This window comes from Rhinolophus sinicus, linkage group LG03 (genome assembly GCF_036562045.2).
Source record: "Rhinolophus sinicus isolate RSC01 linkage group LG03, ASM3656204v1, whole genome shotgun sequence".
Classification (NCBI taxonomy): domain Eukaryota; kingdom Metazoa; phylum Chordata; class Mammalia; order Chiroptera; family Rhinolophidae; genus Rhinolophus; species Rhinolophus sinicus.
In genome coordinates, this window is record NC_133753.1 from 27841701 (window position 1) to 27854575 (window position 12875).

At 40.6% G+C, this 12875-nt stretch overlaps 1 protein-coding gene across 2 annotated transcripts in view; it reads right to left on the reverse strand.

Moving 5' to 3' along the window:
• Positions 1-1974: 1974 nt before the first annotated feature.
• Positions 1975-12875, reverse strand: part of SLC39A9 (solute carrier family 39 member 9) — a 41882-nt gene continuing 30981 nt past the window's right edge. For both annotated transcript variants that reach the window (XM_074327299.1, XM_019733460.2), the window contains 4 exons: positions 10078-10146; positions 8885-8970; positions 8028-8162; positions 1975-5956 (listed from right to left, as the gene is read on the reverse strand). In XM_074327299.1, the coding sequence (XP_074183400.1) occupies positions 5726-5956; positions 8028-8162; positions 8885-8970; positions 10078-10146 (521 nt within the window). In that variant the 3' untranslated portion in view covers positions 1975-5725. The remainder of the gene's footprint in view (positions 5957-8027; positions 8163-8884; positions 8971-10077; positions 10147-12875) is intronic.

Consider the following 12875-nt stretch of genomic DNA (forward strand, 5'->3'; position numbering starts at 1 on the left):
AGCCCCCAGGAGCCTTCCAGACATAGGTAAACAGTAGTTCCTTCCATCCCCTCTCCACTGGGCTCCCTCCTCTGGTAACTCTTGAATTTGTCAGGATCCCTCTATAAATGAGGCAACCAGAGTGAGACACATGCTTTTACTCACATTCCTATCCAATATTTTTTAAACTGGGCTGTGACTAACACTGCAACAGAAATCAGTAACTGAGCCAGAAATGGGATCTAGCTTTTCAGATCCCTAAATCAGTCACACAGTACCTCACTAAAGTTACTTAGCACTGGATTAGTAACCTGAACCCAGTTCATTTCCCACCTGTGTACAGTGCCATGTCTTCTCTGACTCTGAGCTAACTCCCAAGCAGCCTCACCCCAGTGTGAGACAAAGGCCGAGCTACACAGAAGGCCAACAGCTGGTTCTGCCAGGAATCAGGGCAGCAGCTGGTGGCGGGCAAGGGGGTGGCGTGGGGGGGGGGGGTGTGCAGCATAGATTAGGAAGAAAGTGTCCCCTCAGGGCAGACCTATTCATTTAACAACATATTTACTGAAAACCTAGCTTCCTGGAGTTTATATCTTAGTGGGGAAGAGGGACAAAGTAAAGACATACTATATTATGAAGCAGATTAAAAGGTGATCAGCACTACAGAAAAAGAAATAGAACAGGGTGAGGAGCTTCGGGGTGTGGGTGTGGCAGATTACAATTTTAAAAAGGGCAGTCACTGATGGCCTAATGGAAGGAAACTTTAGATCAAGACCTGAAGGAGGGGAGGAAGCTAGGGGAGGGCGTTCTAGACACAGGGACAAGACACAGGTTGCTTTTATATCTTACGTTATAGAAACCACACTGGGATGCAGCTCTCGCTTAGCAGAATTAGAAACAAAACTAAACAGAATAAGGATTGCTGGCTATTTGGGCTAAACCCACATATTGTATATATAGACGGTGCCAAAAAAATGTATACACATTTTAAGAAAGGAAAAACTATTAAAATTGTAATAATATATATGGATAACAAAAAAGTCACGTTTGACTTTTGCAATCATAAGAGGTGCTCAAAGTGGTTACCATCAGTGTAATTTTAATAGCTTTTTTTTTCCTTTCTTAAAATGTGTATACATTTTTTTTGGCATCCTCTGTATTTTGCTCTCAAGGCAGCAAGATGAAAAAGCTGTCACTTAACAATGCTGCTTCCTAAGACTTCCAGGGCCACTGCTCAAGGCAAGGAGGGATGTAGGCACATACCCAAAGGCTCCTGGGAGAGATGGCAGGAATTGTAAATACACATCCCTTTTGTCTGTTTTTGTCATGATGAGGAGAGGTTTTCTGAACACATGTAAGACTCTGGACACAATGTTTGTGACTTGCTGTAATACATGTGATACATAAAAAAAAAAAATCAGCACAAAGTGGACCAGTAATAAATAATGAAATCTAATGACTAAACATACAAACTACATATTTAAGTGATACATTGTTGTATGTAATGTTTATCTGTAGATAAGTTAAAAATGAACTCCAGTAATAAAGTCCACAGAGGGAGAAACCATTTATCAAATTTACAAACCGCACTTGCACATAAATCTGTATGACCAGGGTCAGCTGTCCAGAGGCTCCCTGTACTCATCTAGCAAGTAGCTCTGCCCTTTGAAATGAACCCGTGACTGGGATCTGTTGCCTGCTTCTCTTTTCTGGGAGTAGATTGCTACCTTCATAAATAATATTTGCTAACAAACAATGGCAAAGCAAACAAAACCATCAATGAACTGGTATGTTTTGGGGCAGACGGCGTATCGAGTCCTTAATCTGCCCTCCTCCTTTCCTTCCCTCGTTCTCTAAAGGATGTGCACATAGTAGGTACATCTTTCCTCTGCCCTTCCAAATTTTTCATGACCTTCTCTGATGTTCAAATGTAGGACAAGTCCCGTTATCAAACAGAAAAAACAAACTGCTGAGAGGATAAGTAATGAGCCACTCACATAAGGTATGCACTAATAAAAATTTAATATCATAAAACAAATCAGAAAACAGCAAAAAAAATTTTTTAACCATTCACAAAGTGGAAAGAGACAAAATTATAAGGCAGCCATCCATGGAATGATTTCATGTTTACAAAGGATCCAGAAAAAGAGACATTTAAAATCACTATTCAGGCTACTGAACCAGGAGAACTGCAGTGTTAGCCCATGAGACTTCCAACTTGCTAGAAGATGCTATTAGAAAAAAGATCAAAGCCAATCTCTTTATGTTAAGCTGAGCACATCTAGAGAATTCCTAATGGTTGTCTAGTCCTTTGCCACAAGCCACAGATTTCCCTCAGGTGAATCTAGATGTCTCAGCTACAAAGGGGCCATATCATTGGTTTTAATTTCGCAGCATCCCCAACAGTGCTCTTTGAGTCATGTGGACCATTCTGTATTGAGCAGACATTTTCTAATGCAAAGAAGGTTCCCCTGAAGAACACCCGGCACTGTAGCAGTTTTGGAGGAATCTGGTCATTATTCTTGATCTCCCAAGGGGCCCAGGCGCCCCAAAGGTAGGAACATCCTTTGGGCGCTTGTGCTGTTGATATATAGTTCCTGTGTTCAGAACCCAGCTACCATATGTCTGAGGGCCTAATACACTCTGATGCTGGTGTGTCCTCCTAGTTCTAATTCTTGAAAAAGAGAAAAACCAGGCAGTGACACTTAGAAGAAGTCCAGTAAAAACCACAATTACATTTTCTCCTTTCTACAGAAACTGACCACTCAAAATGGTCACCTCTCTTTTTTTCTAATGATTCAAAATACAGGAACAAGGCTAACTCAGCTGTTTTGAACAGGGAAATAAAAAGGTGATGGGATGAGGGGTAGGAAGAGAGAACACGTAGCCTCTGTAGGTGGTACCATTTCCAACTCTCTACACTCCGGTGCAGAACCTTTGCATAAAAGGACCTTGGCAATGGCATGCGCAGGAACACTGCCGGTCCTGGACCATCGCTGTTTCGGGGAAACGGATGGATAAGCGATTCCCTGGAGAACAAGTGAGGGGAATGGATCAGTAATATTTTTCAACTCAATTTGCCATTTATGAGAATACTCGGAATCTGAAGAAAGTCTATCCCTACCAAGGAAAGGGAGTCAAATTACAGTCAAGACTAACTTTGGTTATGAGGAAGAAGGACCTTACTTTTTACTATTAATTGCATCTCTTTGGTCGCCAGTTATTCCACTTGCAATAATGGCAGCGACTTCAGTATTGCCAATGTTTTCAAATGTGTGAGAGCATTAAGGCATCCACAGCTAAGGAGGCAGTTTTAACAAGAGGAAATGGAAGTGAAATGTGCCAATAGGTGACCATCGATGTGGTCTCTCCTGGGACACTGCCCACCGTCAGCAAGTTCTTCCCCCAGTGAAGGAGGCCTCTGCCGTGCTGCTCGGTCCCCTGCCGCCTGAAGATGCAGTTGAGCCCTATAAGGTTAGTATGGCTATTTCTGCCTGCTGACCAGGAGAGAAGTGAGTAGTTCCTGAGGCAGCAGCTTTAAAATCTGGGAAAGCCCACAGCTTCTGAGAGCTGATAGGCCCTGAAAGGTTTGCCTGTTACTGTGAGGTCCAGAGGGGAAGGCAAATTTGGAAGTTACAAGGGTCAATCCTTGCCAGAGTTCAAGGCCATAACCAGCAAGAAATTCTAGCCAAACTTTTAAGCGTGATGTCAAGGCACTGCTGAAAGAGGCTTTGGCCAGCAGAACAAATCTCTCATCGTTGCACACAATATGACAGAAAGTGCTACTATCCAAACCAAACCAGACACTAAAATGTGGTATTCACTTAACGAAGTCAATTTCCAGGGACAATCTATGCAACCATGTCATTTTGAATGACAGATGAACCCTTTGACTCTCCTAAGTCAGAGCTGTTATCAGGAAAGTCACAGGACTTTCCATTATTCTACCTTCTGTTGGTTTTAATATTGTACGCAATGGTTGCCAGCCACTATACAAAACCAAATCCTATTTATGCTATTTTGGTCTATAGCCAGCAGAGGGCTTGCAAGTTCTACGTCCACAGCTGCTGACCCAGTGACAAATCTAGGAAGGAAATAAAGAAATCACAGGCATCTGTCATATGCATCATATAAAACATTTTACAAACTCCTAAGTCCACTGCTCTGAAGAAGTCTTGGTTCCCTCTTTATGTAACGTGTTTTTGAAATGATACAGAAAATCAAAAATAAATTAACAACACAATATTATATACTTATTTGATAACAAAAGATTTACAGGGATTTTGGCAAATATGGAAAAATCATCCTAGTTTGTTAAACACTTTTACTATCTCCGTTGTTTAAGTTACCAGAATATTAGTGATTGTGTCATCTCCCATATGAGGAAGTGATATTGTAAGGGCTTAAAGCTGCATCTGACACAAAGGTAACTTCACTGAAGGGAATAAAGAAGAGAGACAATACTCTCTTCATCATCCAAGTTCAACAAGTGGTTGTCTTGATGAGAACTCAATTCACAAATATTAACACTGCCACCAGCAGTCAGCTGCAAATGGTAGGGAGGAGGGGCTGGCGGGAGAAGGAGAAAAGCATGGAAAAGATGAAGGGACAAGAGACATGATTTCAATAAGCTTTACATGAACAGGCAAACACTTCCCATCTGTGATACACCTTGACTTTCTTCACTGCTACAGGTGCTTATGTGACACGGACCTAGCACTCCCAAAGGGACACCAAGTATTTTGTCAGAGGAACTGCTGGTCTGCAAAGCTGAGTATTTAAAAAGAAAAGAAAAGAAAAGAAAAAAAAAGACCACATAGGTTTTGGTAATCTTACTTCTAAAAAGGTTATTACAAAGATGTAACTATCCAAATTCACTTAAAATTTAACACCGCCTTATTTCCAAAGATACTTTGGGATCTGACTGTTCTTGAAGGAAAGCTAGGCCTGAACCACACTAGAACACGGTTCCTCTATAAGAATGTGTTGGCGGCAGGTGTTCTGCAAAGGCAAACTTGAAAATAAATGCTACCGAAAACTAGTCACCTTCGAAACTAGTCCACCTCTGTTGCTCCATTTGGTGGATTGGCAGGCTCCGTTCAGCGGTACGTGCAGAAGGAGGTGTTAAGTCCTCCAGACGTCCCCTTTTCAGTGGGTATCTCTCTCTCTCGGGCATAAAGTCAACTTTCAATGTATCTTGCTATCATTTTCCTGACTAGCCTCAAATTAACTACAATTATCTTTAGCATCTAAGAGGCGGGCATTATGACCTTCTAACAAGGCATATGGCATAGATGCTAAAGCACCAGTCGTACACGGTGAGAACCATGTTAAAAATCAATGGATAAAGTGGCAGAGCCTCTAAACTAAGAAAGAGATTTACCGTAATTACAGAACACTGTACTGTCATAATTACTATTTCATTGTGAGTACGAAGTTCTCCACTTTTCCTTAAAACCAAATTCCACCTTCCCTGAGAATAGGGTTAAGAGAAACATCAAAACTCAAAATGCCCAGGGCCCTTTAAAAGACAACACAACGGAATATCTATATCCAATCGCAATGTGTTGTTTCTACTCTAAAAGCTTTCCGTTACTCCAGGTTTTCATCTCACCTCCCTGCAGACTCTAGGAATACAGGTGGAGATGGGCAACATGAGACAAGAGACTGAGGAAATGAGCAGCTGTCATGTGCCGGGCTGTTCTCACTGGATGGCAAATGGCCATGGACTGAGGCTGGAACCTGAACATTAATGCTGGTGTCCTATTGACAGGATGAGTGGGATGAGGCAACCCAGAACCAGGGCTGCCACCTCCAGGCGGCTGAAGCCTCTCCCTCCAGTGGGGTCGGGTTTGTGACTGTGCCCCATTCCGCCCACCTCAGGGAGGACATGTACTGTGGCAACATAAAGAAATGTCCCAGCAGAGAAAAGCATGGCCACTCCAGTGGCATTGACCTCTGAAAGGGCTTCTTTACTGCTCTGTGAATTCAGAGAGAGAGAAAAGAAAAATTAAGTCAAGAATAATTCAGGGTCAGGAAGAAGTCCCAATAAAAAACACTCAATATTCACAACCGGGGCTATCTGAGACACTGGGGACACTGGCGATCACAGCCATTCTGTTATTTATGGGAAGCTTCCAAATAAGGGTTTGAGACTATTGCAGATATTCACAACTGCTTTTTCAAGCAAACTTCAGTCTGGCTCAACAGGTTTGGCCTGTATTATTCTTAAGATGGAATCGACAGCATTATTAACACAGATATTAAATTTCACACATTCATTCCTTTAAGCTACTAATATTTAACAAACATTGCCTATAAACCAGGCTGTAAGCCAGGTGCTTGAGACACAGTGTTAATCAAGATGCAGTACCTGTCCTCATAGAGCCTAGAAACATTTCATGAGCTAATCGTTACACAAATTTTCTATTAAAGAGGTGGATCTATGGATTAAGACAATTAATTACCATTTTAAGAAAAGAGCATGCCATAAATCTAACTCCATGCTCCCGGAATTATCATACCTTCGTTTCAAAAGTTCTAAAAACTTATACTGATTAATGAAGTGATAAATAGGATACTATTTTAAAAGGAACTATACAGGGTGGCCAGATGGCTCAGTTGGTTAGAGCGCAAGCTCTCAGCAACAAGGTTGATGGTTCAATTCCCACATGGGATGGTGGGCTGTGCCCCCTGCAACTAAAGACTGAAAACGGCAACTGGACGTGGAGCTGAGCTGCGCCCTCCACAACTAGATTGAAGGACAACGACTTGGAGCTCACGGGCCCTGGAGAAACACACTGTTCCCCAATAAAATTTTTTAAAAAAATATACACTGCTCACTGAAAGAAGATAAGGCTCTTCAGGTGAACAGGAAGAGATTTTATAGCACCTCATTTGTTAGCAATCCAGATCAACAAACTCTTGATTAACAGGAATTTAACCATTCTTTAACCATCTCATTTCTCATATGTTCCTTTTAATAAAAGTTTTACTACATCAAATATGAACTGGACGACACTCAGAAGAATCAGTTACCTTCAGAGAGAATATGGGGGAAAGCAGTTCCCTTGAACTCGCCCTGAGTCAGTTTAGTTCTAAAATTTTCTTCCTGTTGCCTGCTAGTTGACATTTAAGTACAACGGGGAGGGTTGCTGCTAAGAGCTGTAGCCCTAGTAGACAGAATTATAAGGCACAAAAAGGTCCTTTTAGAACAGCAGGGTCTCTGAGCTGACAAATGATTTATGCCACTGCAGGTCTGAGTTATGTTCAGTACAATGATAAAGAACTGGATGTTTATTTTTATTTAAGTATAGTTGGTATACAATATTAGTTTTGAGTGTACAATATAGTGATTTAACATTTATATACCTTATAATGTGATCACCTTACCAAGTGTAGTAACTGTCACCTGCAAAATTATCACATTACTGACTATATCCTCCCTCACCGTTTTCACCCATCCTTCCCGCCCACCCTCTCCCCTCCAGCAACCATCAGTTTGAGTTCTGATTCTATGAAACCGCTTTTCGTTTGTTCATTCATTTTGTTTTTCTAGATTCCAAGGAATTGGGTATTTAACATTTGGTGATATGGGAGCTGGGAGTGGAAGAATCTGAATCTTAGCTGAATATAGACATCTCTGCTCATCCCCTACTCTTCTCAGGGCTGCTGCGTGCTGGTCACTCACGCTGCATGTGCCTACTTAAACATTAAATATGGATTGTTATGACTTACTATGTGTCTGTCAAAAAACATTGGCATGTCTGGTTAGGTTTAAGTTATATTATTTTAAAGACCAAATATTTGTGCAAATATTTTTGGAACTAATGGGGAGAAGTCTTCAAATTAAATGAGTAAGGAAATGCTCTAGATTTATGAAAAGGATTGACTTGGAATTAAGACATTTACCTTGTATAGGTTTTTACTCCTAATTTTATCTTCAGTTTGAGGGGATAATTGAAAAATTCAACATAAGCGACTGTAAATTCTAGTAGATCACACAAGAATCAGACATTTGTCTAGGTAAGCAAGGAATGAGTTGGACTTACCTTACTTAATCCTAAGAATGTCACCATGGACATAACTGGTGCTGCCAGCGCAAAGACCAGTAAGTGCTTTCTGATTCGGTTCCGCTCGAGGCCGGCATGCATCAAGAAGGAAACCAGCCCAAAAGCAGCTGGTGCCTGGAAGAGAAAACGTATCCCTTATTATTGCTCCACAGGTATGGATTGCTTCTACATTAAGAAGTACATGTCGGGCGGCCGGTTCAATTCCTGCATGGGACGGTGGGCTGCACCCCCTGCAACTAAGATTGAAAATGGCGACTGGACTTGGAGCTGAGCTGCGCCCTCCACAACTAGATCGAAGAACAATGACTTGGAGCTCATGGGCCCTGGAGAAACACACTGTCCCCCAATAAAATTAAAAAAAAAAAAAAGTACATGTCATTTGACTGAATTTTCATACAAAAAAACCAAGCATGGTACCAAAACTGACTCAGCCTTTTAGGAATGAATGTTCTAAGCTAAGAAAATATCCTCTGTGTGTGTGTGTGTGTGTGTGTGTGTGTGTGTGTTCCTTGGATAGTAGGAAAAGAGAAATAGTCAAGAAAAGAGAATAAGAAAAATATTTATAAACAAAAATTACTATGAAATATAGACATCTGTAGAGAATTTAAGACTGTGTATATGACCATTAAAAAAAAAAACCCTTCTAGGAAAAATTGAAGAAAATTATAGCAAAAAAAACCCAGCTATGAAACCAACTTATTAAATTCTCTAAAATGAATAGGAATTATAAAAATAACTAAAAAAATTTTTCCATTGCAGAAAAACATTAATGACTAAAGAGAAATTTTAATTATGAATACATTCAATATTAAATCTTACACCAAAATTTTGTTTACCTTATGTAGCATTATTGCCACAAACACAATTAACTGGACACTAGTCTGTGAAGTAGAAGCTGCCGCTCCCAATGCAACACCGTCAGCTAAATTTGAAAAAAGCAAAACACAAAACACTATAAATAACAACGACTATAATAGTGTAGTAGTTGAATGTGTGAGCTTTAGAGTCAAGTAGAGCTGTATTTGACTCTGGGAAGGTTACTTAACCTTTGCAAACCTTAGCCTTCTCATCTCTAAAATGGTTTCAATAAAATATACTATATTCTTAGGGTTTTCATGAGGGTTAAATGAGACAACATGTAAAAAAGAGCTTTAGCACCTGGTCCAGAATATTTAATATGTCAGTTATTACTGTTGTTACTGGAAAAAGTATGAAGCTCAAAAAACCACTGATTAATCAAATTGTAATGACAGAAATAGCAAAGAATTTCAAAGGAAGCATCTCTGCATCTTGCAGATGAAAAAAACAAAGACACTACAACTCTGCATAGATGACTTATATGTAATGGGTAAAAGTTGGCTGAATGGATGAATTCTTTGTTAGAAAAGGATGTCATACTAGAAAGGTCCAGATAATAGTGTGCTACCTTTCACAGTCTTTGTCACTGACAGAATCTTACAACTAGCATTGGCTTTGGGCTGTGACTCTAAGACATGCCCAGTCATAACGCGGAGACTTCGGCACTCTACAACCCCCCGCTGCCTAAACTGATACTTTGGGTATAGACTGGGCAGCAGGGCTGTTCAGTACAAAAGTGCTGAGGCTCTTTTCCAGATGAGATTGTTGGGCAGAGATCAGCAGACTTTTCCTAAAGGGCCAGACAGAAAATATTTTAGGCTTTGCGGGCCACTTGGTCTCTTGCAACTACTCAACTCCATCACTGTGTAAAAGCAGCCACAGACAATATGTAAACAAGTGGGTATGGCCATGTTCCAATAAAATTTTATCTATGGACACTGAAATTTGAATTTTATGTAATTTTCATGTGCCATGAAATATATATTTTTTCAACCTTTTAAAAACCATAAAAACCATTCTGAGCTTGTAAACCCGTCACCCTCAGTACACGAGGGCTTGTGCTTGTGTTGGAGGACCTACTGAAGCAGCCCTTCCCTGGAGGCCAGCCCAAGCACGGTTCATGTGGGTGGTCCCTGTGACGCACACAGAAAAGAAAGGGGTTCCTGCATACCTGCAGCATGGACGACCAGACCCAGCGTGGTGGTGATTTTGGAACTGCTAGGCCTTGCTGTTTCTGGATCTGAAGTAAAAATAAGCATGGCAGCCATTAAACAATGTGAAATAGAAACTGTTAGAACATTGACCTAGAGGTGGAAGAATTCTTTGAAAACTCTTAAAGTAGAAGATTATTTTTCTCACTACTAGTTTTCTTCTGCTTCCACCACTTAGAAGTGTCCCCTATCCTGAAGCGGTGGGCAGGAGGAAACTCTTCCTTTGACCCAGCCTTTCCTGAACAGGTGATGTGTAACCCCCAGCTGCCCCCACTGCCTCATACCCCTCAACCCTCTACCTCTCCGTGGAAAGTGCTCTGTGGCTCTGATCATTTCTCTCCAGACCCAATTGTCACTGCCTACCTCATCTTCCCCAGCTTCCTGCAACTATTTCTTTATTCTCACATTTTCCTTCCTCCATTTTATTGCCACCAGCCTAACTTAAATTTTCATCAACTCAAATCTAAATTAGCAATAGACTCCCAACTGGTTTCCCCTTCCTCTCATTTCTCTGTAATCTAAGCTCATCTTGCACAGCCTTGCAGGATTCATCTTTCTGAAACACTGCCATTCTGATGTGTCGGTTAACCAGTTGAGAGTCTGCTGCTTTTCAAATTCAGCTCCAAATGATCTATTCAGTAGGTTCTTAAGCCCTTTATCAAATGGTATCATCTTTTTCTCACTATCTAGTCCAGTTCAACCAGTTTAACACTCTAACAAAATATTCTCATTTTCCTTTCCCTAAATCTCCTCAACCCTAATTCTTGGCATGTACGGGACTTCTCAGCTTGTCAATCCAAAAACTAGACATTGTTCAAAGTCTAATTCTAGGACCACTTCCCTCAAGAAAGATTAATTCCAGTTCAGAACAACTCTCCCCTTGCCTAGAAACCTACAGCTCGGTGCGCACAGGCTCTATGTGCTACTTCAAAGTTTCCTCTGCATCATCACCTGAGTTATAGAAAATTGTTTTCGTTTAAATGTCTTATCCCCAGATTGACTGTAAACTATACAAAATTAAATTTTCTACTTCTTTCTACTTCTTTTTTACATGTCTTACAGAATGTAGCACAACACTGGCACCTAATGTTTGCTTAATAAATCCTTGTAGAAGAGTGAAAAAAAGTATTTATCTGTATCACATGAATGCTACTGCTATTACAGGAAATACACAGGCAAGTAAAAATGTCCAAACAAAGTTAAAAGATGGGGACATCAAAGTGCCAGGTGAAATGACAGATGGACATTAGTCAAATAAATGCCAAGGGATTCAATCTGGAGGAGCCCAGCACACAGAAGGAATGGTTTACAATAGAAAAAGCATATACAATAAAGTAACAGGCTATCTTTTCACCAGTGAAATTTATCTTCTAATTAAAACTGCAAGGAAGGGAAGCTAAGGCCCCTAATCACTCTGAGACAACAAATATTTCAGTATCACCCCAAACTGAGAACAATCATATTACACTTTGTGACAAGTTTGTTTTATCTTTTCTTCATACACAGTCTTATGGTCTGGTTACAAGTAGCATCTTAAATAAAAACTAAAAGCTTTAGGGGTGGCCAGTTAGCTCAGTTGGTCAGAGCGCGGTGCTAATAACACCAAGGTTGCCAGTTCAATCCCCGCATGGGCCACTGTGAGCTGCGCCCTTCCTAAAAATCACACAAAAAAAACGAAAAAACTAAAGGCTTTAAAATTAAAACATAGTTTTAATAAATCTATACAAAAAGATTGTACAGTTGTCCCTCTGTATCCACAGGGGATTGGTTCCAGAACCTCCTCCCGCTGTGGATACCAAAATCTGGTGCTCAAGTCCCTTATATAAAATGACATAGCATTTGCATATAACCTACGCATATCCTCAGGTATATTTTAAATCATCTCTAGATTACTTTTAATACCTAATCCAATGTAAATGCTATGTAAATAATTGTTATACTGTATTGTTTGGGGACTAATGACAAGAAATAAAAGCCTGCACATACCCAATACAGTTGTAACCATTGGGGGAATAACTACAGTGTACACATCAGCAACAACATAACATTTCGCATGTTTTCTACAGTTGGTTGAAACCATGGATGCAGATTCTGTGGACATACAGGGCCAACTGTACTTCAGCATAAATTTAGTAAGTGGGGTAACTTACTGATATTTAATTATAAAAACCTGTAGATAATACGTAAAACTAGATCATCAGATAAATGAAAGCCAGCAAAATCAATGACCTCAGAGATAAAACAGGAGGAATAATAAAGTGACACAAAATGCATTTTATATGGAAACTGATAAGAAAGAATCGCAAGAAAAAATGTCATAGAGGCTACTGTGCATAACTACGTTGTAATACAGTTGGAGCCATCCGACAGAGGGTGCTTCTCACTTGCTATTTGGAATAAAGAACATGAATAAAAACCATTTACTCCTTACTCAATTTCCCAAAATAAAACTTTATTTTAAAAAGTCTATGGGAAAAAAAAGTAGTAAATACAAGAAGATTAAAAAATCTTTCTAGGGCCGGCCCAGTGCTCAGGTGGTTGGAGCGCCGTGCTCCTAATGCCGAGGTCTCCGGTTTGATTCCCACATGGGCCAGTGAGCTGCGCCCTCTACAGCTAAGATTGTGAACAACAGCTCTCCCTGGAGCTGGGCTGCTGTGAGCAGCCGGAGGTCAGCGTGAGCTGCTGTGCTGCCAGTGGCCAGTGTGAGTGGCCGGCGGCCGCCGACAGCTGCCGTGAGCTGTTGTGAGCAGCCGACTGA